A 26,976-nucleotide genomic window follows, 5' to 3' on the forward strand; every position below is an offset into this window, starting at 1 on the left:
CTTTGTATTGCACCTTTCTGGCTCGTCTGTTTTGCCTCGTATTCTCAATTGTCGATGCTTCCGCCTATGTAATAACCTTTTCTGAGAGCCTTCAGTGGTTTTTTGGGCGCATGAATAAATTAGTTGAAAAGAATGCTCCAAGCAAAAGGCCCGTGTATTTTCCTGTCCTCCCGTCGTGCTACAACGCACTCTCCTTAGGTTTGTGTTCTGTGGATGGACGTTCCTCTTTGCAGTCTTCGACATTGTTATTGCGCAACTCGTGGTTTACAAAGACAACGACACATACAGACCGGGAGCAAAGTATCAACTGATTTTATTGCGTGGGAAATTAGTTTTATATGAACTGTTAAGATTAAAACAGAAGGGATACAAAAACAAGTAGCTTCATGGAGACGAGTTGTCTAATCTTCTTCTGCTGACAGGCATGCGTGGAGGATGCAGACTTTTCACTTTCTTAAAAAGTTAATCTCTGGCTTCGTCAGCGCTACCGAAGGGTCACTTACGCAAGTGCCTTCCTTCTCAGACGCCATGCAATATGCTTCATATAGCTCCCTTTGCATTTTACCTTGAGATCGCAGGATGACAGTGCTGCTATCAAGCAATGGCTTTCAGTTTTTGCACTTGGAGCAATGCGCCGCCAGATTACCCGATGCGGGAGCCAAGCCGCATAACATGCGATGCTCCCGGAGCCGATCATTCAGGCATCGTTCCGTCTGGCCGACATATGCCCTGCCACATGATAACGGTATCTTGTACACGACTCCGGAGTTACATGCCACAAACTGGTTCGCGTGCTTGACCCCACACGTGCTCTCACTATTCCTTGGCTGTGGGTTGTTTACTTTTGCACACAAACTTCTCAGTTTGTTTGGCGTAGAGAACACAACTGCCACATTATGCCTTTCGGCAACTTTCACATGCGAGACGGCATGTACATAAGGCAATACAACCGGCCTCTTATTTTTTCCCGCTTTTTTGTCCTTATCAGCCACTGATACAAGCATCTGTGTGAGATAGCCTGCTGCTTTTACACGTTCAGCTAGCAAGCTAATGCTGTCACTAACTTCGTGATGACAGCACGTTTTCACTGCCTGGGTGAAGGAAGACATCACAATTCCGCTCTTTATGAGCTTCGAATGCGCCAAATCAAATGGCAACAGTCCCGTTTGACTTCTACATTTCAAGTGCCAGCATGAATATTGCCCCTCTGAGATGGAGATGTCGAGGTACTGCAGGATTCCGCCCTTCGGGACTTCATGCATAAACTCAAGCCCAGGGTACGCTGTTTCAAATTGCTCCAGGATGTCGTGTATGAAGCTTTCCGCCACGCCTCCCTGACGAGAACCGACTAAGAAATCCTCAACATACCTGAAACGTTTAACTAAACCGAGTGGCTTCAAGGTTTCCGCAAGCAGTCGGTCTCCTCTGGCTACGTACAAGTCACAGAGCACAGGCGCAATGCAACTGCCAATACATATCCCTTCTTTCTGGGTATGCACTTCCCCGCCGAACTCGATGAACAGTGAAGACAAGTATTTCGCTATTAGAGCCACAAAATACAAGGTGCTAACACTACTTTCATTCATAAATTTCTCTTCACCATATCCAGCCATTGCTTCTTCCGCCACGTCAAGTACATGTTTCTGTGGAATATTGTAGAATAAGGCCTTTACATCTATCGACGGGCAAGATACCTTTGGCTCCTCTTGTAGAAACACGATCACCTCGTACGAATTCTTGATTAGAAAAGGGTGTTTTACGGACAGTTTGTACACGTTCGTCCGCAGAAAGCTTGCCAATATTTTTTGCCACGTACCTCCATCTTCCACTATTGTCCTGAGCGGATTGCCCTGCTTATGCGTCTTTACCGAGAAGAAGACATTCAAACAAAATGTCATGCAATCCTTTATGTCATTTGCTAGTTTTTCTAAGCCCATGGACTCACAAAGCTGAAATGCTTCCCTTTTAATGGCTTTTCATCTTCTTTCGTCCAAGTTCTCTTCTCTCTTGAAGTCCTTCAGTATCGCTTATGTTGCTTTCGCTCTGTGCAGTCCTGCATCAATGACAGCAAACTGTCCGGTTTTATCTGACATCAGCAGCTTCAAGTCGTTTTCCCAAAGGAATTTCACAACTCTTCCCGGGTTCAAGCGAGGACACGTAGTAGTGACGTCCCTGTCTATGCACTTTAGCGTCTCCAATTTGAATGCATCTCTTTCTTCCTTGTCGGCTTTGTTGGCTATTGCATGGCACATACCTAAGAGTTGGAGTGACGTTGCGGAAAACAGAACAGCGTACTTCGGTCCCTTGCTCAAAGTGGCAAGAAGTTTTGCTGGTATGCTGCTCCCTGTCAGATTTACCAGGTCGGATTTTTCCTGGGCCTTTTTTTTCCTCCTCGGTAAATTGCGAAGAGAAGCTTCCCATGCTCGCTGGCCTAGCACTTCTGCCAAGTCAAAAAAGTACTTCACCATTTCCTTGCAATTCCTTGAGTCGAGCGTTGAAGCGCAGATAACCCTGATGTACTCTTGGTAGATACGCACTTGTCTCTATGTCTCTCATCGTAAAAGTTTGCTATGGCGTCTCGACATTGTCTCTGTTGGTGATGAGTCCGAACGGGAGCTAAATCACCGGTACACGCACTCCATTACACAAGGCATACGCCAGTGTCCGTGTGTGGCTTCTGGCTTCAGCGATGAGCGAAATAGAAAAAAAACTTGTGGGAGGGGGTGAACGTTACCCCCCTCCCACAAGTGTTTCTTTTCATTCGCGATCTTCCCATTTGGCTGTAGGATGACGGTGTTTTTAGGGCATCCCAGGGGCTCCCTTGATGGTTAACCTAGCCCAAACCACTTTTTGGCCAACACGAAAGCAACGCTGTATACCAACAGATGCCTGCCCCGAAGCGAACCCCTCGCAGAACTCGTGCCCGAACTGCTCGGCCATCGACGAAGGTGCTGAAGCAGATAGTGACGCTGTACTTCACTGTAAACAGATATCGCTACTGTGCGTGCGTCTGTACGTAAAAAAATGCCCAGCCAGTGAAACCGAAAAGTGGGGCTATGCTTCTCGACGCATCTATTTTTATGCTCTTCGTAGTACTTGGTAATACACCCTTCACTCTGAACAAACCATTCGCTTTTTCATTTGGTTCATGTGCACCGCTGAAGATGGCAAGGGGTAAGTCGCGAGAATAATTTACACTACTCTGTAAAAGAAGACCGTGGTACAGTGCTGCACTACGTACTTAAGCGCCTCGAAATCCGGAACGGCGTTATTCGATTGGGATCGGAGAAGTTAGCGGTTCCGTGCATCACCATTATCAGTTTACAAGCAGCGATTCCCTGCTGGCAACATGATAAAGATGGTAAAGCCATGACCGCCGAAATGTGCCATTTGGTTTGGTTTATTTTTTATGGGGTTTAAAGTCCCAAAGCGACTCACGCTATGAGGGACGCCGTAGTGAAGGGCTCCAGAAATTTCGACCACATGGGGTTTTTTAACGTGCACTGACATCGCCCAGTACATGGGCCTATAGAGTTTCGCCTCCACCGAAATTCGATCGCCGCGGCCTGGATTGAACCCGCGTCCTTCGGGCCAGCAGCCAAGCGCCATAACCACTCAGCCACCGCGGAGGCCCGAAATATGCCATTTATAAGCTCAAAAGATGCATAAGTGAAAGCACCCTTTGCCGCGCAAGTAGCAAGAGCGAAATGAATGCACTGTGCTCAGGAAAGGCATCTTCCAACTACAGTCGCAGTCGCTTAGACTTGCATTAAACGCTCCATTAAAATCCCACTTGCATTAAACGCTATATTAAAATCCAACATTGCCTTATACAGCGGTTAATGGACCGCTGTATAAGGCAGTGTTATTTTAAACCTGCAGTTGTGTCCATCGTAGCCACGTGAACGACGAAAGCTGAGCACAAATTCAATGAGTGCCGTCTGCTAAAGCGGCCTTTGCGTTATCACGCACTGCGTTGCAGTCAAATGCATGTTTTATGTTAATGAGCACACCGCACGTTTAAACAATGTTTCTGTGTCTCATTAAGCTCGACAAGTCTCTACTCTGCAGTCCGACGCTCAAAAGCAAAGAGCCAGCCTTGTTACTACCACGAGAGCTCCATATAATCGTACAGAGGGTTAGGATTAACGAACTGTATTCAATATATAAGCGTAGAGAGGGTTAGGATTAACGGACTGTGGCCGATACAGTACCTACGTATCAATTTCACATAAAAATTGCAAAGACAAACATTGGAATGGGCATGGAAGCAATTCTTCTAGTGTGCCAACCACATCATACGACGCCGGCGCGCTCTAACACCCGCTAGTTCCCTATTGGCGGCGGCGCCTCTTTAGAGGCTGCTCTTGGCTCCAAACCAAACTTCTGCGGAAGTTTAATGACCAATAAGGATATTCAAGAACTCCGATGGAAGTAATCCAAGCAGCCGTTTGAGCCCTGTTCCCTTTTTAGTTACGATTAGCGCTCTGGTTGCTTCTCGTGTAGCCAACAAAGTTGTACGGCTTCACGCCGGTGTCGTTGGGCAATGAGCATAGAACAAACAAATGAATCTTCCGGGGAATATTGATTACGACAGGGTGCGTGCTTTGTTCCTCTCGTCGTTCCAAATTGCACTGCTTATTGACTATGCAGGAAGTGAAACTCCAAACTTTAGAAAATAAAACAGGCAGGTTGCGAAGTTCCTCCGTACACATATATGTTGCTTCCAATTCATCGCTCCTTGCTGTAGGCTACGTAATCTATAGACGATACACTTCAAGTACACTTTTCTTAATAGCAAGCCGATAAGAAAAGTGTACTTAATGTCAGATAAACCTATGTCTATGGAAAGTCTGTAGACAATGTGTATTTTTTGGCCCATGTGTAGTTTGTCAATAGCCCACTATCGCGGAGAGGTGTCTGCAACCTAGAGACAGACATCCCAACCCATCAGAACACACCCATATCGCTCGATCACTTTGGTCCGTTGGAAGAAATTGAAGGTTACCAGCTCGTACACGTGTGCGTCGACCATGCCACACGTTACATCGACGCAGTCGCCGTGCCTTCAAGAGATGCAGTCTACTACATACGCTACAAGCTAAACAGATGGATATCAAGATTCGGAGTCCCAAAGATGATTGTCACGGATCAAGCCATAGGGTTCATCAACTAGAGTACAGCTGCCATGCATCAGCGCCTTGGAATTGCTCAAGTCACAACGCCACCATACCGGCCTCAAGCCAATGGTTTGGAGGAGTGAGTAATCGCAATGTTGAAGAATATGCTCCGAAAGAATAATCTACATACACGCATCGACTGGTAGAAGAATCTTCCAGAAGCTATACTCGCCGTAAAAGTACCGAGGCAGAAGTCGAAGCAATACACACCGTTCGAATTCATGCATGGCTACACTGCCCGGCTTCCTGGACAACTTAACCTTTCAGATGTTGAAGATATTTTTGAAACCACGAGGTTCTACGAATTTGTTACGATCAGAGGCCAAGCGAGAGAGATCATGGAGGAGAGCCAGAAGGCCGCTAAGGAACGTTATGACGGAAGACGCAAGGCAGTTGACTTCCAGGTCGAAGACATCGTATACTGCACGCTCGGCTCCCGATCATCAACTCTAGACCCCCTGTTTGACGGCTGTAGCATTCACAGTTGGACGCGTCGAAGCCGGGGCATACGTTTATTAGCAAAAGCGTACAAGAACAGGGCACATATATAGTCAAGTGGGAAAGGGCGTCGAACATCACATGACCACACACGATAACACATTCGATGATCTTATCGGCCCGTGGCAGCAACGCGGTACACAGAATGGCCGCATCGGCATGTTATCACGCTATCACATCCCTTACCCCTCGGTTAATGCCGTAGTGCTGCACAGGTCGTCACTCGCGAGTAGACCGTCTAAGAACCAGAGGTGCCTCAGCGTTAGGTAGTTCGGGTTCTGCGCTTGGAGTCGGCGGGAGACTGAAGAAATCACCTGTTGCACTAGCTGTAGTTGCCGGTTCCGAGACCCATGCCTTTCGCAGATGGTCCCGATGGCGTCTATGCACATTTCCTTCAGCCGTCTGAACTTCGCACATGACGTGGCCCAGACGGCGTAACACCCGAGCGGCTAGCCTTGTAGGCCCTCGGCTAAACTTTCTTACGTACACAGCATCCCCACACTCGAACATTGTTCATTTTCGCTCACAGCGACACACGAACGGGACACAAGACGAAGGACTAGCACAAACAAGCGCTGACTATCAACTGGTGTTTTATTGAAGAACGAAAAGCGTATAAATACAAACACTGAACTACTTATCAATCAACAAAACGTTATCTGGAAGGCACGCGGGAGATTAGATAGCTCAATTCCCTCTCGGATAACGTTATGGAAGGGCTGCTGATACATTTTGCGCCGTTGTGGTAAATATAAAAAGCTTCCATAACTTCGCGTGTTAATTTATTGTTATGTCGGAACAGGATGCGCGTGTTCTTGAAATCGGGAACACATTGGCATTTTTTGCACTGGAAAGACGCCTGGGCATGGGAGTCCCCTTTAGCTCTCCTTTCTGCATGATCCTTTTCATGGCTGCATTGGCATTGCCTGTTGTGGGAGCCTGTGTGAGACAGGGGGTAATTTTTTCTGGTGTTTTCATGCTCCATCAAGCGTTTGTTAACGCACCTGCCAGTCTGGCCAATGTACATGGCACCGCAAGAGAAGGGGACCTGGTATAGCACCCCTACCTCGCAAGGTATAGATGGCGACACATGACGCATTTTACAAGCATCCCTCTTGCTCTTGCCGTAGTGCCTCTGATTCACCTGTTTGCACATTGCGCTAAGTTTTTTAGGTGCAGAAAAGACGACATCAACGTCGTACCTGCCCGCAACTTTTTTCAGCCCATGTGACAAGTAGTGTGCATACGGGACCACAGCCGGCTTTTTCTTTTTGGCTTCTTTTGGCTGAGCCCCATTCTTGAGCTGCCTAAGAAGTTTCTCCGCTGCCCTGGAAATGAGTTGATCTGGGTACCCGTTCACACGTAACCTGCCTGTTTGCGCCAAAATGCTCTCTCGCGTCCTTTCATGGCAAGATTTCCTGAGAGCTGATAGCAGGCAAGATGCGGCAATGCCCTCCTTTATGAGCTTAGAATGGCCAGGCCGGAAGTTTAGCAATGGTTTGGCAGTCCTCGGGCGATACCACCAACACAAGTGTTCCCCCCCCCCCTCACACACACACAGTGACAAATCCAAAAACTGCAGTTCTTTGTTGCTGGGAACCTCAGTTGTGAACTCCAGCCCTCGTCCGCATTCCTTAAAAGTCTTCAGAACGTCGACTAGACTTCTAGGCAAACTGCCTGTTCGGGTGAGCACCAAGTAATCGTCGACATACCGAAACATTTTGACAACTACCCCATCCAATGCCTTTTCAATTTCCCTATCAACCCTGCTTAAAAAGATGTCGGCTAACACAGGTGCCACCCTGGAGCCTATGCAAACCCCCGACGCTTGTACAAAAGCCTTTCCCTCCCAATCAACTACTGTTGCAGATTGATGAAAGGACAAGATTTCTAAAAAACTGTCAACCGAGACACCGCATCCATCGATAAAAGCACTTTCATCATTGTCCTCTGTTATGCACATCTTCACAGCTTTCATGAGTTCACAATGTGGCAAGGAATAATAAAGGTACACCACGTCAATGCTGAAAAACATGCAGTTACCGGGGTTATGCGTTTTGAGAAAATCGACCAGCAAGTCCGAATTGGGAATCACAAATGGGTCCGGAACTCACAAAGAAGCCAGTTGCCTCTGAAGATACCCTGAGACGACATGCTGCCAAGTCCCCCGTTCAGAGACGATGGAACGAAAAGGATAGCCTGGCTTGTGCGTCTTAGTGGTGAAAAAGACTTCGAGCTGCTGACCTGTTGACTTGTTGGCTGCTTCAGCCAGCTTGTTCAAGTTGTGGCCTCTTAGAAGTTGCACTGCCTGTCCTTTCACCCTTGAAGCTTTGAATGCATCCTGTCTGAAGTTCTTCCGCAGGGCTTCGGACGCTTTCTCATCGTCTCTGAACGGGGGACTTGGCAGCATGTCGTCTCAGGGTATCTTCAGAGGCAACTGTCTTCTTTGTGCGTTCCGGACCCATTTGTGATTCCCAATTCGGACTTGCTGGTCGATTTTCTCAAAACGAAAACCCCGGTAACTGCATGTTTTTCAGCATTGACGTGGTGGACCTTTATTATTCTTTGCCACATTGTGAACTCATGAAAGCTGTGAAGATGTGCATAACAGAGGACAATGATGAAAGTGCTTTTATCGATGAATGCGGTGTCTCGGTTGACAGTTTTTTAGAAATCTTGTCCTTTTATCTATCTGCAACAGTAGTTGATTGGGAGAGAAAGGCTTTTGTACAAGCGTCGGGGGTTTGCATAGGCTCCAGGGTGGCACCTGCGTTAGCCGACATCTTTTTAAGCAGGGTTGATAGGGAAATTGAAAAGGCATTGGATGGGGTAGTTGTCAGAATTTTTCGGTATGTCGACGATTACTTGGTGCTCACCCGAACAGGCAGTTTGCCTAGAAGTCTAGTCGACGTTCTGAAGACTTTTAAGGAATGCGGACGAGGGCTGGAGTTCACAACTGAGATTCCCAGCAACAAAGAACTGCAGTTTTTGGATTTGTCACTGTGTGGAGGGGAAAAACACTTGTGTTGGTGGTATCGCCCAAGGACTGCCAAACCATTGCTAAACTTCCGGTCTGGCCATTCTAAGCTCATAAAGGAGGGCATTGCCGCATCTTGCCTGCAATCAGCTCTCAGGAAATCTTGCCATGAAAGGACGCGAGAGAGCATTTTGGCGCAAACAGGCAGGTTACGTGTGAACGGGTACCCTGATGAACTCATTTCCAGGGCAGCGGAGATACTTCTTAGGCAGCTCAAGAATGGGGCTCAGCCGAAAGAAGCCAAAAAGAAAAAGCCGGCTGTGGTCCCGTATGCACACTGCTTGTCACATAGGCTGAAAAAAGTTGCGGGCAGATACGACGTTGATGTCGTCTTTTCTGCACCTAAAAAACTTAGCGCAATGTGCAAACAGGTGAATCAGAAGCACTACGGCAAGAGCAAGAAGGATGCTTGTAGAGTGCGTCATGTGTCGCCATCTATACCTTGCGAGGTAGGGGTGGTATACCAGGTCCCCTTCTCTTGCGGTGCCATGTACATTGGCCAGACTGGCAGGTGCGTTAACAAACGCTTGATGGAGCATGAAAACACCAGAAAAAATGACCCTCTGTCTCACACAGGCTCCCACAGCAGGCAATGCCAATGCAGGCATGAAAAGGATCATGCAGAAAGGAGAGCTAAAGGGGACCCCCATGCCCAGGAGTCTTTCCAGTGCAAAAAAATTCCAATGTGTTCCCGATTACAAGAACACGCGCATCCTGTTCCGACATAACAATAAATTAACGCGCGAAGTTATGGAAGCTTTTTATATTTACCACAACGGCGCAAAATGTATCAGCAGCCCTTCCATAACGTTATCCGAGAGGGAATTGAGCTATCTAACCTCCCACGTGCCTTCCAGATAACTTTTTGTTGATTTATAAGTAGTTCAGTGTTTGTTTTTATACGCTTTTTGTTCTTCAATAAAAAACCAGTTGATAGTCAGCGCCTGTTTGTGCTAGTCCTTCGTCTTGTGTCCCGTTCGTGTTGCGCTGTGAGCGAAAATGAACACTTACCAACTCGCCCAAATTTCCGCCTTGTCGAGCATTGTTGTCGGCACACGCTGACACAAGTCGCCGCTTTCCATGTCGGGGTGAAGTCTTGACAGGGCAGAGCGGAAGTTCCGACCCAACATGAGCTCTGCTGGTGCCTTTCCGGTTTCAGAATGAGGGGTGTAGTGCTGCTTGAACAAGAAGCGAGAAATCTTACACGCCACTGTGCCTCGTCTTTGCTTCTTGAGTGCACACTTGAGCTCGCGAGCCATCCGTTCTGCTCTTCCATTGCTTGAAGGATGATACGGGTACATAAACTGGATGCCGTTTAGCTTTAGAAATTCCTGAAATTCCTTGCTTGAGAAAGCAGTCCCACTGACAGACATTATAAGGTTTGATAGACCGTACGATGCAAACATTCCACGCTTGGATCACTGAAGAGGACTGAAGGGATGGCATTATCTCGATCTCAGCCCATTGCGAAAACGCATCCACTGCCACACGAAAACAAAAGCCTTCGACTGGCCCCTCAAAATCGATATGAACCCTGCTCCGAGGTCTTTCGAGTTTCGTCCGGAAATGTACAGGTGTCTTGAGATCACTTTGCCTGTTCTCTTGAAATGGTTTGCAGTGCCGAACGAAATCTTCAATCTGCGCGTCAATTCTGGGCCACCAAACATAGGACCTCGCGAGAGCCTTCATGGCCGTAATTCTTGGATTATTTGCATGTAGCAGGCCGAGAATTCGCTTCCGTAGTCGTTCCGGTAGCACTACTCGGTTTCTCAAAAGGACGCAGTCGCGATCGACGGATAGCTCATTTCGTCTCTCATGGTAGGCAGAATATTCTGATAGCACATTGTGCTTCGGCCAGCCGTCGATAATATACGCCTTCACTTGAAGCAATTGGGGATCTTGCCTGGTAGAGGAGGCCACTTGTGCCGTCACTGAGGGATACTCCATTGCCTCTAGCAGAAGGACGTCGCCCAGCGCCTCGGTTTCACCACGTGTCTCCTTTGCTGGTAATCTGCTTAAACAGTCAGCACCTGCATGTTCTTGCGTTTTCCAATAGTCAAGGTGGTAATCACAAGCCGACAGCATTAACGTCCAACGGAGCATGCGTGCTGAGCATACAGCTGGAATTTGCTTCTCTTGTCGAAATATGCCGAGCAGCGGTTTGTGATCTGTCAGAATAAAGAACTTTCTTCCACACAGGTACTGACGGAAATGGCGAACGCCAAAAACGATGACTAAAGCCTCTCGATCTATCTGGGCATACTTCCGTTCGGTCTTTGTTAACGTTCTTGACGCATATGCGATGGGTCTCTCCCGTCCTTGAGGGTGGCGGTGCGCTAGGACTGCTCCTACTCCCACCTGTGAAGCATCGCTTGACAGAACTATAGGCGCGCTGGGATCAAAATGCACCAGCAGCGACTCGGACTTTAGAAGCTGCTCCAGGCTTTCGAACGCTTCCTAGTGTTCTTTACGCCACATCCACGCGACGTTAGTCTCTAGTGGACGATACAAAACTTCTGCAACCTCGGTGCGGCCTTGGAGAAACGAATATAAAAGTTCACGATGACGGGAAATGCTTGCAGCTCTTTCTTGTTTTTCAGTACAGGCTTTAGAAGAACTTTTTGTTGGGCTAGATGGTGCATTTTGTAACCAAAAGACTGTAGCACAACCAAGACGAACACAAGAAAGAGGCACACAGGACTAGCGCTAAACTTCATCTAACTTTATTCACTGGCAGCACAGCAAATATAAGGAAAAACAAGATCACTTGCAGATTGTGTTCGTCTTGGATGCGCGACAGTTCTTCAGTACAGGCACTTGATGAATCCCTTCTACTTTAGCTTTCGACGGGTAGATACGACGCGAGTCTATCCTGTGGCCTAAGAATTCCAGGCTTTCTTTAAAAAACTCGCACTTGGCCAACTGTATCCGCAGTCCCGTTTTTGCAATTCGTTCGAAAACCTCGGCGAGCATTCGGCTGTGCTCTTCTGCGGTTTCGCTGGCCACCAGAATGTCGTCCAGGTACAAAGCCACTTACGGTAGACCCGCGAGGACTGTGTCCATTACGCGTTGGAACAACCCTGGAGCTACTGACACGCCGTACGGAAAACGTCGCACGTTGTAAAACCCTTTTACGGTGTTTATCGTGAGAACCTGCGCTGTGGGGTCAACTACCAGTTGTTGGTACGCCTGTGTCAAGTGCAACTTCGAAAAGCGCGGCTTTTGCCCAACTTTACGAATAATTCTTGGCTCGTAGGCAAAGGATAACCGTTGCTCCTCAACGCTTGATTGACTGTGCCTCGGTAGCCACCGCGGATTCTGAGCAATCCATTCTTTTTTCGAACAACAACGATTTGTGTAGCCCATTCTGATTATTGCGTTTCTTGCAGAATTCCTTGTCTCTCCAATCTGTCCGGCTCAGCTGTGACGTCGTCCTTAAGCGCGAACGGAATGATGCGACATTTCAGAAACCTTGGCTGAGCGTCCTGCTTGAGCTCAATGTGAATCGGTGGCAGTGTAGCGCCTGGAAATGACTCGCTAAAAATGTCTGCATACCTTAACAGGATAGCTTCTTGCCTGCTGCACCCGGTGTGAAGACCTGTAAGCTCTTTGTTTAACGCTTTGAACCAGTCACGGTCTAAAAGTGTGCTGCCGTCATTTCTTACTACCAGTAGCGGCAGCTCGCAATTTCGCCCTTTGAATTCTACGGGTACCCTGGCTTTTCCCACAATGTCAAGGCCTTGTTTTGTCCAAGTGACGTGCTGAGCATCTGATTCTTCCTGGTCGATTTTTTTATCGACTTGCTGTTTTTCATATTTCTTGCGGCTCATAATTGACCTAGCTACTCTGGAGTCGACTTCCATCTGTACGTTCTGACCACCAATGCTGACGGTGACAACAAATCTGGGAGAGTTCGTTACTTGACTGACGCAGAGTAGAGCGTCGTACTCAGTATGCGCCGGCGTGGATGCAGTCTCCAGCTGATGCTGCACTTGCATTTTTTACTTCAAAACGCGTTGGCTAGATGCCCTTCTTCAGAGCAGTTGAAACATGTCGCGTTCTGGTACTTGCAACGATACGCTTCGTGCTTGCCGCCACATCGGAAACACCGTTCGTCCGGAACTTGACGCGACGCTCCGACGCGGTTCTCTTCCTTTTGCTCGTGTTTATGGGGCGTGCTCACTTCTGCTGTCACGTCTACAGCTGCCTGCTTATGCTGGCTCATTACGCGTTGCTCTTTAGCGGCTATTTCCGAGGTCCCTGCGAGATCATAAGTAGTCTTGAACGTCAAGTTTTTTTCTGTCAGCAGCCGTTGCTGATCAACGCTGTCCCTCAATCCGAATACCAGGCGGTCACACAGCGTTACATCCAAGGGCAGCTGTTTGTCGCTAAAGCCGCAGTCCTCAGCTAGCTTGCGTAAGAATGTGACGTAGTCAGCTACAGATTCGTCGTACTGCTGGTCTCGCCTCGAAAAAACGTACCTTGAGTACAACTCTGAAGGCTTCGAATTGACATAGTCCTTCACGGCGTTGCCGATACCTTGGTACTCCACACTTGGCGGTCGTAGAGGTTTTACGAGGGTTGCTATAAGAGAGTACGTCGCCTGCCCACAACAGCTGCCCTCTTGTCGGCGTCACTCGTCAGCTTGTTCGCTGCGCAGCACAACTGGAGGCGCTCCACGTATTCTTCCCATGAAGAATTCCCGCTTAGTCTAAACTAGCCTACGCGACTGCCGAAAGCCATCTCGCGAACAATGTCCGTCCTCCCCCCGCAGGGTTAGACCGTACCTCGTTCGCCCCTGTAACGTTCACATTTGGACGCGTCGAAGCCGGGGCAAACGTTTATTAGCAAAAGCGTACAAGAACAGGGCACATATATAGTAAAGTTGGAAAGGGCGTCGAACATCACATGACCACACACGGTAACCTTATGAAATTTCTAGAATTTTGGGCGATAACACAGTGAAGAGCAAACGTACACATCGGACACTACACAAAGTAGAAGAGAAAGTCCTCAACACGGAGCAACTGAGGACACACGCCTCAAGAGAAACTAGTTACTGTTTCATTGGATGTCAGATTGTACTTAATAACGCTAATGACGACAGCGAAAGATCTGAGCCGTCTAAAGATCTCCATCCTAGCAGGAACCAAGAGTCTTCCGACAGTGATGGGACAGCTTCCGGCACTGGTGAAAGGATACAAGTGCAGCCCCAAACAGCGCGACCACGTTCCACAGGGACACGCCGTATTCCCGCGCACCTGAAGAATTTTGTGATCTTAGGACAGATCAACATCAGTTAGGGGCGTGTGAACGCGAGCTTGTGTTGCGTAGGCACGCCCGCTCCGGCCGACTGGTGCCAACTGGGGATAGACGGAAGGACCTTGAATATCACGTGCTCTATCCCGCCTGCGCGGCACCCAGGTTTCAAGTGGCGAAGCGTCTGAGACATCGTCGAGGCGAGCTAACCAACGCGCACGCAGACGCCCGCGAAACAGAACAAAGGAGGATAAAAACGTAATAATTGTGCATAAAACGAGTTCTAATCTGAATCGAATCTTCGTCAAGCTCTTCCGACTTCCAACCCGACATCTAACATAGGAGATTACTCCCTCGATTCTTCGGCGTCGTCCACCTGGTGTGCGAGTGGCACCGTTCATGTCGTTGGCTTCAAACCCTACCACGCGCCCGCTACATCCTCCAATTAGCTCCGGGACGGCGCTTTTGCCGCCGGGAGTTATGTTGCCGCCGTAGACGTGGGCAACAGGCTCCGCTCGTGCGTGTAACGCAAAGCGAACAAAGTTAAGTGAAGAGAACGAAGTGCGTTGGTGGGCCTCGGCCCTGCTTTCCGCGGCTGTTCGGCTGATCCGCGCTGTGATTTCCTTCAATAAATATATTCTCTGGTTGTGTTAGACGTTCTCACGTTACATTATTATTACAGTAGACCTGTCGAAGGCTTTTGAAAACGTGTGCCATGAGAAACTCAATGTAAAAAATGTGTGACCTTGGTGTTGATCCTAAGATAGTAATAAGAGTTCAAGCCTATTTGCATAACCGGTATCAATTTGTTGAAATATCTGGAAGCTGTACATGTCGTGTCGTCTGCTGGTCGGTTTTGCGGCCTGTCTTAATTGTATTGCATAATGATATTGAAGCTGGTGTCCGTACATCGGTTGATTTTAGACTGTTCGGGGAGGATTCTTTTGTTTTGTTTTGCGGAAATTGTCTGTGATCAAAATGTTTTTAATAAGTCGTTGGAAGCTATCGACGACTGGTGCACTGCACGAGAAATTAAAATTAAATTCGAGAAAACTACCTCTCTGACATTTGCAATTTGAACTGCAATATACATACACCATTAATAAAAAAGAAATCAAGCATTCCATGCGTCTCAAAAATTTCGCTGTCAAAACTACCGATAAGTTGAGGCGGGGCGACCATATTGAGAATATTTGTGGATCCACCCAACGGAAGCTTGTTTTGCTTAAAAGGGGGCTACGTAATGGCACTTCTAATGTCGAACGCGCGGCATATAAAACTGTAGTACGGCCAGCACTGTAACATGAAGGTACCTTTTGGGACCCTCCCAGTCAAACCAAAACTAGCAATTTTAAAGAGCCCAGAGGTTAGTAGCCAGGTTCATTTTTCGTGGTATGACAGAAAGAAGCCGGTGACTGCACCTCTTCACAAGGCCGGTCTGTCACCTTTGCCTGTACAAAAAAAAATTAGTGGCTGAAATTCTCTTACAAGCTTTATAAAAATATCCAGATTATAATTACGTGTATCAGCCAGTACAAATGACTTCCATGCCACTCAGCCTAACACACCAAGCATTGACACATTTAAATATTCTTGTCTCAATCGACCCTTGTAATGGAACAGAATCGATGCCATTGTGATTACATGGTTCCAAACAGCTGAAATGTTTCAGTAGAGGCTAATAATACTTTTGGTGTAAATGTACCCTAAGTGTTTATTTTTCCACTTTGTAACAGACCGCAAGGGCTTAAAGGGAAGCCGAATTACGTTTTTCATAATTCGATGTTATTGAAGAATTCGAATCTATGGAGCTTCAAGGTAAAGCATGCAAGATGTATTTTTGCACTAACATTTAAAATGATGACGTAATCATCAATTTAAATTGCGACGATCTTCAGGCTTCTCACCACTGCGTTCGAAAGTGCGCGGAACTCGTTGTGACGTCACTGTCTCCGAAATTTCAGATGTCCACTGCCTTCGCCGCATGCTGCTGTGCGTCACCTGATGCATTGAAACATACGATGGCATTGGCCGTCGATGGCATGGCCGTCGTAGATGACCTCATTATCGGGACCTCTGTCCGTCCCTGTGCACTGTAGATAAGCCTGAACGCTGAGCCGCTTTATCGACGATTACGAGATCATTTCAAACGATAGCGGAAAGTGATTTAACATGCTTTACCTGCCGATTTCACATATTCGACCCTTTTAAACTCATCAAATACTAAAACTCCTTCAGTTACCGTTTAAGTGCTGGAAATAAATGAAAGAAAATAATAGATAATATTACACAATTAATTTTAATTTGTATGGCAGGTGTTAAGTACTGTTTTATTCATGACCAACTATAATAAAAGAGCGCCGCTACGTAAGGCAGTTCTCAAAATCTGCTGCAGACTTGTACTCGTCTTTGAAGAAGTTCACGAGCTTTTTGAGCATGGATAGCAGTGGGAACTTGTTTTTGCTGCACAGGCCCTCTGAGTCCGAAAATTCGACGCGTGCGGCAGCAATTCCAAATTGCAGACCCGTGACGTTCCTTTTGCTGGTACACAGCTGTAAAGAAATAGTGCCAAAATTAATGTTAAATATGAGCACATGTTCACTGTAAGCCTTCTTATGCCGGTTAGGATAAACAGCAGAGAACTGCAACACGGGCCGCAGGTGGTGTCCTAAGCTGAACTGAAGGGCTTCTACCGCAAGGAAAAGAGCCTGGAGAGCCAGAGTAAGGTTGGGAGACATTAATATCACATATATAACTTTATGCTGGGTTCACAATCAGGATAACGTGAGAAACCCATGTAATCAATATGTGTCGCCCTTTCGTATATTTCACGAGTTCTGAGCCCCTTAGCAGTAAAGCATTTAAATTATATTCTGAATTCTTTTACTCCAATCTCTGTCATGCCACCGCGTTCAACATTCAGAAGCTGCTGACGAACAAAATAGAAAGCGAGCTGCAACTGGCTGAGCAAATGTACTTAGAGCAAAATAAATTAATATCGTTATTTCTGGTTCGAAAATAGCTGTGACATAACAGCTACAGAAAAGGCTGTCTGAACGGCTTGACTAGGCTGCAGCTGCTGTAAGCCAAACAGCAGCGACAGGCAATCAAAAGGAGAAATATCCCACATATGGCGGCTTCATTTTTGAAATGAATGTATGAATAAAAAGCACAATTCACTGCAAAAACAAATAACAAGACACACAGATTCTTATCTGTAGTTCAGGGCACAGCGCACATTTCATTTATATCGAAGCACCGCTGTGTATGGCTGTGTGTCTTGAAAATGTGTATGTTGAACATGTGTATGTTCAAGACATTCATGAATCAGGTAGCAGCACAGATAAGTGTTAGCGAGCGCTCTTTTCATTTTGTGTATTTCTTTCGGTGATGACAATCCGTCTTTTTCTCACGAGCGAGGTGGCGCTGGGTCTTTTCCCCTTTGCGACAGTCGGTGCGCGAGAGCTGCGGCTGGGGGCGCTGTGTCCCGAAGCCCAGTTCCTGGTTTCGAAGGAAATTTCGAGGCTCGGACGTGGGGACGGCTCCCATCCCCGACGTTTCTTGGCACTCTTTCGCATGGGTTCGTCTCTTCTGTGTCTGTTTGTGTGCTTTCTGAGCGTACTTATGTGTGTCTGAATGCGAGAGTGTCAGCTTTGACACAGAGAACACCCTTTGTGCGGCCCAGAGCCGGGACGTTAAACAAGCGAGACCAGCTTGTGGAGCACTGTTTGTCCGAGCATATGCGCGAGCGCTGCGTTGGAAGAAGGGATGTCTCTAAGTTTTGTGTAACTATGGCATTGTACATCGTGTATATATTAAACTTTCACATTCTTAACTGTAACTTGTAGTCCTTCTTCCTATATATATATATATATATATATATATATATATATATATATATATATATATATATATATATATATATATATATATATATATATATATATTGTTGGACAGAACTGAGGCTTGGGAAGCGCCAGCGGCCGGTGACAAAAGAACACGTCGACACAGTGTGGGTGTTGTTGGAGAAGACGCCGACGACGTGCCGAACGCTAAAACCGCTCCTGTGTCGTACCGTACCGGGTTCCTGGTTTCTGAAGGACCTCTTGGTTGAAGGCCAGTTGACGTCTTATTCTACAAGTGAACCAGGAACCCGGTACGGCACGACACAGGAGCGTCTTTAGCGTTCGGCACGTAGTCGGCTTCTTCTTCAACAACACCCACACTGTGTCGTCGTCTTCTTTTGTCACCGGCCGCTGGAGCTTCCGAAGCCACAGTTCTGTCCAACAATATATATATATATATATATATATATATATATATATATATATATATATATATATATATATATATATATATATATATATATATATATATATATATATATATATATATATATATATATATATATATATATATATAATTTGGTAGTACAACATTTTTTGTTGACGCAAGGCAGTTCGCAATACATGAAGGTAAACAAGTAAAAACTGGAAGATCTATTTGCGTTTAAAAGTGACGGAAGTGTATATTGCAAGCGTTATTTCGTGGTTTTTTCGCATGTTTTGGTACCAACCAGTGTTCGGACTGTCTGACGGGGTAGCTCATTTTCTATTCTTGCAAACTTCAGATATGCCGTTGATGATTTTTATGTTGGTTTCTATTTTAAACAGAAAGCTCAGCCGGTTTTGATATAAATCAAATTTATACTGCACCCATACCCAGCAATTCTAGACAAAAGCATTTTTGAGCAGAAACCTTCTATGAACGCAAATTTTTAATATAGTGTAAGATTTGACTATAACAGTCAAAATACCCGCAGGTCACGCGACGGCAGTCGAACACTTTTTTTTCTATTATCGTTTTTGCTGTTGTCTAAAAGCATCCCCCATTGGTTTTCTGGGAGAGTCTTAGATATTCGATGCGATCGATGGAAACACTTTAAATAAATTTTTTTTTACATATCAGAAGGATGGACCAAGACCTTCAATATTTCAATAAAAGTTACAATTTTCGAATTTTCAAATTTTTTGTCTGAGAAGCTGGGAATTATTTTCTCAAGAAAACAAGCCCCCTTTCTTTGTGCTGATTAGTTCGTATTAAAGATGTGGCGATGGGACGTTCTTTTCAATACGTGAATTTTTTTCTGGACAGGAATATGTTACACTGCCCAATATAAGCTGGCAGTAGTTAATTTGATTATATTATACTGAGCTCGAAGTAGTAGCTTAATCGGCTTTTGAAGAATGTATGTTATGCAGCCAAATGTACTAGTTACTCTGGATAATTGTTTTACAATATAGTTCACGTGATCTGCTCAAAACGTGTAAGAAAAAAACACTATGCCAAAGCATTTAAAATTATGAACGATTTCTATTTGTCGTGAGTTAAACATGATACACAAGTGTGAGAAAACCGGTTTGTTTTTCGATCGAAATATTACTGCTTTTGGATATAATTTGACTGTTACCATTCTTCTAGTGTTCTCAATGTCATATTGCAGAATGTTATCAGGCGATGAAAGTCACTCACAGAGGAAAACATCCCGGTACCTTCAGCATGTATGATGAGCCTGGCATTGGAGTTGATTTTTAAAATATCTTGAGGTTTATGATAATAAAACGTACTGGCCTATGTATGCTGCCTTGTAGGACGCCAGAAAAATCTATTATCAATTGGTTATTATTTATTGTGAATAATTGTTTCCTTTAGGTACATAACATTTGATCAATTGTGCAGCCTTGCCCTGGATTCCATAGTTCCCTAGCTTCCCTAAAAGTTACTCATAAAATATCCTTGTGAACTGCCTTTTTCAATAACGACAGCCCGAAATACTGAATTTCTCTCAAGCATTCAATACTTATACCTCATGAACAACTATGCGCAAGGGGAAATGGAAACACTTTTGTACTGCCCCAGTTTCGCACAAAACGTGGTGCTGCAGTGTTGCGATACGTCTTACCACAATTTTTTAAACTATTATTTTACGAAAAATTAAATATTATGTCCTTTCGTGCTAATAGAAGTACGTCTTATAATTTCCTTTTACTAGGAGTAACCTGTTTCAATGGGTGCAAGTTGCTTTGCAACCCTTATCCACAAACTGTAGGGGCCGCCATGGTGGCTCAGTGGTTATGGAGCTCGGCTGCTGACCCCAATGACATCGGTTCTATCTCGGCCGCGGCAGTAGAATTTCGATGCAGACGAAATGCTAAAATACGTGCATCATCGAACTACAGTGTGCAAACATTACACTATATTGTCCCTGACATTCTTAACAAATGTCAAGACTCAAAACTTCCATGAGAATATTGCTCTAGTATTTTGCAAATATTTTAGGTACTTTTTCTGTGTCGTATGATTTCCTGCTGTTCTAGACAACGTGACAATAAATTTTATTATGATTTGCTCAAAATAGGTTTTCCGGTGTGATTTCATAGACTTTAAGTATTTGTCGTCATGAAATGTAGTACAAAGTTTGCTCCTTTTAAGTTAAACGTTAAGTTATTTATGTACGCTTTGTATCACACCTCCCTTTTTGTTTTTTTGTTTGGATGTAAATTGGTGAGCTCGAATGCGATCCATTGTGAAGAAATCATAACATGTGTTCTGCTTTTATCTTTGTGACTTTTACACTTATAGTATCTCCAAGGCTTTGTCGTCTTTGCAACGCCAATTGAAGGTTTTAGTGGCCAGGTCATGCTATTCAGAGCAGCTTTTAGCCTGAGAGCGCTCCAGCATGTTCTGGAAAATAAACGCTGAATTGAATCCGCCTTTTTCACACTATGTTGCGCCATCTAGGGAGTGGCGAAAATTGGTTTTCCAGTCATTGAAATCAAACGAACGTAGGAGACGCAGGCGCGATCTGGTTCCACGAGGAGCCAGCTGCAGCTGCGAAGTGGCCTGTACTCTAGTGCTGCCGCCCCTTGTCGCATACGCGTGTCAGTAGCACGAACTGCGCATGCGCGGTAGGAGCTGGTGGCTTGGCTTTCAGCCAGTGGTGCTGGAGGAAAAGGAGCGCGCATGCGCAAAGCGGTCTTGTGAAAAAGGCGGATTGAAAAAGCTCGCCCGAACGTGGTTCCGCCGAGGCCTGATCGGTAGTGCAATGACAGAAGCCTTTTTCGTGGAGTCTACTGACATGGACATGACTAATCCCCTGTTCGCCTCCTTGAATAAAGTACACTTTATAGTATAAAAATGCCGTGGAAAGGTGCTATCCCGCCCATATAATGAACATTTCATGGTGACAAGTTGTGAGGGGTAGAACGAGAAGGACGTGGGCAGGTGATTTCTTAGTTTGCCTGATAGGAGTAATCTGATTCCACGTTTTGTTATCTACCATTGTGAACGCTATTTCATGTTCTTTGCTGTCTTCAACTACCTAAATAATTGTACACTGCAATCAACATTCCACAAGTTTTTAGAACGCGCTTTTATCATATAAGCGCTAAGATTTACCGCAACTTTTCGTGATGTTTTATTCGGACGATAACTCAACACTGGTCTTACAGGACTCGGAACGTACAGCTGCTGCGTCAGCCATTAAATGTTCGGATATCTTTACATGCTTAGCTCGCCTCATATCCTTCCCCACAGCAATTCCAAATTTATCCAGTCAGTAAAGCTATGAGCGGCAGAATGTTTTTGTTTTGGCAGCTATGCACTGTTTTCTGCTATAATTGTGCATGCTACGAGTTATGTAGCTGATCCATCCTTGTGCAAAAAATTGTGCTAGGGCTGCCAAGTTCCGTTTTAGAGCGATAGCACTGCTAACTGAGAATCTCGAGTTTCAGTTTGGTAGTTCAACTTACCCTGAAATGACTATCGGACTTATCGCCTTCATCGCAACAGCCTTCAGTCAGATGCCGAGGCGGTTTCGATTTCATGGGACCTAACGTTCCAAAGCGACTCAGGCTTTTCGGAATGCCGTAGTGGAGGGCTCCAGATATTTTCGACCACCTGGCTGCACTGGCACGGGACAACACACTGGCCTCTAGCATTTCCCCTTCATCGAAATTTGGCTGTCAGGGCAGGGATCGAGCCGAATCTTTCGGGTCAGCAGCCGGCCACTGCGGTGGCAGTTGCCGAAACATGCTTTGACTATGGTCAATGCGATGGTGTGCGCAAATTTGGCCCTAGTGGTTACGAACATTGGTCCACCCCTACTTCCAAAATTTGGTCCACCGCAACCCCCGAAATGTGGCATTCACCTATTTGGGCCAAAACCAATATCCAGGCTAATTTTACTATCGCCAGTATGATAGTTACCTCACAATTTGGCCCATCCCTACCTTGAAATTTAGCTTCAAGTCGGACCAAATTTGATATCCAGGCTAACATTACTGTGGGCAATACAATGGTGCCCTCCATATTCGGCCCTCCCGCAAACGTGAAATTTGAACTTCTCGAATTTAGACCAAATTCGATATCTCGGCTATTTTGGCTATGGCCGACTCTAAGGTGATCTTCAAATTGAACCCAGGCTAACGGTAAACACTTACAACTTAGTACTTAATGTGAGTACATATAGCAGCCACAAACATGGTAAGAGATAAGAAAGAGCAAAATGATAGTAAAGCAACAAAAACATATCGTATCAACTATCAATATAACGAAGCTAGACGACTCAATTTTTACTAAAACGCTATACGCGAAAAGAAGAGCTTTACTTCTATTTCTTGTACGTCAGCCAGTCGATATGAATGTCCAAGTCAACTGTATTTGAAACACTGTTTTATTAACAGTAACTCTTATAAAAAGAAGTCGGTTTGCCATATCAGTGAATTTTTCTTAAGGCTATCAAAACGATATGGTATTCCAATAGTGCGCTCTCGTAGTCGCTAAATGCCCGTGCATTCCCAGACAGTTTAGATTAATTATGCGGAGCAGTATTGCAGAAAATTCTTCAAATATTACACCTCACAAACAAAATTATTTCTTGCAGGGTAAAATGTACCATTGGCGACGAGCAAAAATTTCGCAAATATGCGAGGGAGGAGCCTGACATTTGAACTACCCATGCGAGAGCAGTTTTTTAATATGCTCGGAATTATAGAACAATAGCGCCCAGAGTAACTTCCCCTATAGGCGTAAGGACATAGCGCTGCTGACTTCCCATCGCTCAAGTAGTTTTGGACAGGTAATTTCAAGCATTATCAAGCCTCAGATAATAAGATGTAAGCACTGCAAGTAAGCATTGTTTAAATGCTGCTAGTTTCAAGAGTATTAGATGTTGGTTATTAAAAGCAAAGAAGGCATAACGAATGCATTGTATTTAAAATTTTTCATTCTTAACTTCTCGGGTGCTCGCTGCAAGGAGTAAAGCTGGAGTGTCATCAATTAGGTTATCTTTTTATGCCGTTATTGCGTTTCGAAGTTCGTTCTGTTAGCCGAAATAAAGATGAATAACATGAAAGCTTGAATGTCGTAACAGTTTCTAATTTTGAGTTTGTTTTTCTTGTTTTCTTAGTGGTTCCTTGACCAGAGGTGGAAACTGTCGCGTGTGCAATTATGTCTACATTCCGGGGAATAATTCGCATTAAAGTCTTGCTCTCTATATGTCGTCTGTGGCCCCTCGTTTGTCTTCGCCTCTTGAGCTCGAGTGTCATCGAATGTCATTACAAAATGATGGTCAAGCCTCATATGTAGTTTTGCGTAAGACTTATCGAAACTCTTGTTGCTAAATATTTTGAGCAAGAAAATCCTCTGAGAAATTTCTGGTTTGTATTTCGTTCCGTTATTACGAAAAACAAAAAACCTTTGGTTGTGCAATACGCGGAGAAACGTTTTATTGTGCATTCGCCAATTAGGTAAACAACCAGGTAGATGAATGTGGCCTGACCGCTGGTACTTTGTATCTTCGCATCTACATATTATTTACTATACCGCTCAGGGATAGCTGCATAACTGTTCATACAGATCCGACTACGCACCTTGCGTTGAAGTGTCATGGCAGAGTTGAAAACGAACCTTCCACGTTTGTATAGTTGTACTCTTTTGAATAGTAATATAGGAGGTCGCAGTATAGAACAGTCTTTTACTACGGCACCTACATGTGTGCAATTTTGCTCATGATGTGTTGTATTCTGAACAAAATAAAAGCCTGATTTTATTTCTGATTATGAAAATATGAGGCGTGGCGCCTTGTACGTTGCGCCAGAAAATATATTAGGCTTTGACATATTTGAATGCAATAGTGTTCTGCTCGCATCTTGCGCCCGTGTGGTTCGTCCATTTTAGGCTACGTGATTGTCTCAAGCGCCGCTAGTCTACCCGCCACGAACAGCCTTGTCCTCCTTCAAAAGTATAACAACTGCTTTGCAGGAATGGCGTGATAATCGTGGCTAGCAGCAAATACTTTCCCGACGCGAGTAATCGTCGGAAGCCACTGCGGACATTGCTTACCAGCAGCCACGTGTAGAATTAAAGTTGGGAGGGAACACTGGTCCGACTACTCACCTTGCGTTGAAGTGTGTTGGCCGAGTCGAAGACGAACCTTCGATTCGTCTCGTTGTCGACGACATATTTGCAGTCAATCCGCTTGCTCTCGTGTAAAGGTTTATATTTCGGCTCCGCGCATGCCTGCGTTCATGAGTTTTAAAGAAAGAAATAAGAACCAGCGCGTTACGGGGCATCAGTGAAAGAGAATATATGTTTACCTTTATACTGCGCGATACCATTTTCTGACAATGAAAGGGGCGCTTTATAGTCAGACACACTAAGAGGAATACACAAACATACAGAGAAATGAGGTCCTGGCCTGCGGTGTAATAAAAGCTTCAATTAAATATATATATATATATATATATATATATATATATATATATATATATATATATATATATATATATATATATATATATATATATATATATATATATATTAGCAGACAGGCTAAAGGAAATGAGGGGCCCGTTTGACAATTTTATGAAGATAGCCAACAGTCGCCGAAACCAAGGTGCATACGGGAACGTTAATGTTTTTTTTAATGTGTTATGCTTATCAGTGGGATAATTATACTTAGATTAATAAATCGCTTAAAGAAAATTACTTATAAAGCAGCAGAAAAAACAACCATGCCGCCGGTGGAATCGGAACCCACGACCTCCGAATATCGCGTCCGGTGCTCTTACCAACTGAGCTACGGCGACGGCTGTCCAATCTGCTGCTCTCGTGGGTATTTATGTTTACTGGGTGTAAGCGAGCCTTGAGAGTTCGCCAGCGCCACCCTCGACCATAGCGGCGGACGTAGCACGTCCTGTAATACCGCGAGCATGACGTAGAACGTCATCTAACGGTGAGGGCGGAAACTGCGAGAGCCCTCTTATGCTACCTATGGCATCAAGACTGCCAGAACCGAGACCCTCGTTAAGCTATTAGCAGACAGGTTAAAGGAAATGAGGGGCCCGTTTGACAAATTTATGAAGATAGCCAACAGTCGCCGAAACCAAGGTGCATACGGGAACGTTAATGTTTTTTTTTAATGTGTTATGCTTATCAGTGGGATAATTATACTTAGATTAATAAATCGCTTAAAGAAAATTACTTATAAAGCAGCAGAAAAAACAACCATGCCGCCGGTGGGATCCGAACCCACGACCTCCGAATATCGCGTCCGGTGCTCTTACCAACTGAGCTACGGCGACGGCTGTCCAATCTGCTGCTCTCGTGGGTATTTATGTTTACTGGGTGTAAGCGAGCCTTGAGAGTTCGCCAGCGCCACCCTCGACCATAGCGGCGGACGTAGCACGTCCTGTAATACCGCGAGCATGACGTAGAACGTCATCTAACGGTGAGGGCGGAAACTGCGAGAGCCCTCTTATGCTACCTATGGCATCAAGACTGCCAGAACCGAGACCCTCGTTAAGCTATTAGCAGACAGGTTAAAGGAAATGAGGGGCCCGTTTGACAATTTTATGAAGATAGCCAACAGTCGCCGAAACCAAGGTGCATACGGGAACGTTAATGTTTTTTTTAATGTGTTATGCTTATCAGTGGGATAATTATACTTAGATTAATAAATCGCTTAAAGAAAATTACTTATAAAGCAGCAGAAAAAACAACCATGCCGCCGGTGGAATCCGAACCCACGACCTCCGAATATCGCGTCCGGTGCTCTTACCAACTGAGCTACGGCGACGGCTGTCCAATCTGCTGCTCTCGTGGGTATTTATGTTTACTGGGTGTAAGCGAGCCTTGAGAGTTCGCCAGCGCCACCCTCGACCATAGCGGCGGACGTAGCACGTCCTGTAATACCGCGAGCATGACGTAGAACGTCATCTAACGGTGAGGGCGGAAACTGCGAGAGCCCTCTTATGCTACCTATGGCATCAAGACTGCCAGAACCGAGACCCTCGTTAAGCTATTAGCAGACAGGTTAAAGGAAATGAGGGGCCCGTTTGACAAATTTATGAAGATAGCCAACAGTCGCCGAAACCAAGGTGCATACGGGAACGTTAATGTTTTTTTTTTAATGTGTTATGCTTATCAGTGGGATAATTATACTTAGATTAATAAATCGCTTAAAGAAAATTACTTATAAAGCAGCAGAAAAAACAACCATGCCGCCGGTGGGATCCGAACCCACGACCTCCGAATATCGCGTCCGGTGCTCTTACCAACTGAGCTACGGCGACGGCTGTCCAATCTGCTGCTCTCGTGGGTATTTATGTTTACTGGGTGTAAGCGAGCCTTGAGAGTTCGCCAGCGCCACCCTCGACCATAGCGGCGGACGTAGCACGTCCTGTAATACCGCGAGCATGACGTAGAACGTCAACTAACGGTGAGGGCGGAAACTGCGAGAGCCCTCTTATGCTACCTATGGCATCAATACTGCCAGAACTCTCAAGGCTCGCTTACACCCAGTAAACATAAATACCCACGAGAGCAGCAGATTGGACAGCCGTCGCCGTAGCTCAGTTGCTAAGAGCACCGGACGCGATATTCGGAGGTCGTGGGTTGATCCCACCAGCGGCATGGTTGTTTTTTCTGCTGCTTTATAAG

The 26,976-nt window shown here is 45.5% G+C and overlaps 1 protein-coding gene across 1 annotated transcript in view; it reads right to left on the reverse strand.

The window, feature by feature from the left end:
- Positions 1 to 16,297: 16,297 nt before the first annotated feature.
- The window catches only part of LOC144097460 (uncharacterized), a 111,556-nt gene continuing 100,877 nt past the window's right edge, over positions 16,298 to 26,976 (reverse strand). The window contains exons 15-16 of the mRNA XM_077630186.1: positions 24,433 to 24,555; positions 16,298 to 16,526 (exon numbers count right to left, since the gene is read on the reverse strand). Coding sequence (XP_077486312.1) covers positions 16,338 to 16,526; positions 24,433 to 24,555 — 312 coding nt within the window. The 3' untranslated portion in view covers positions 16,298 to 16,337. The remainder of the gene's footprint in view (positions 16,527 to 24,432; positions 24,556 to 26,976) is intronic.

Source organism: Amblyomma americanum, chromosome 7 (genome assembly GCF_052857255.1).
Source record: "Amblyomma americanum isolate KBUSLIRL-KWMA chromosome 7, ASM5285725v1, whole genome shotgun sequence".
Taxonomy (NCBI): Eukaryota; Metazoa; Arthropoda; class Arachnida; order Ixodida; family Ixodidae; genus Amblyomma; species Amblyomma americanum.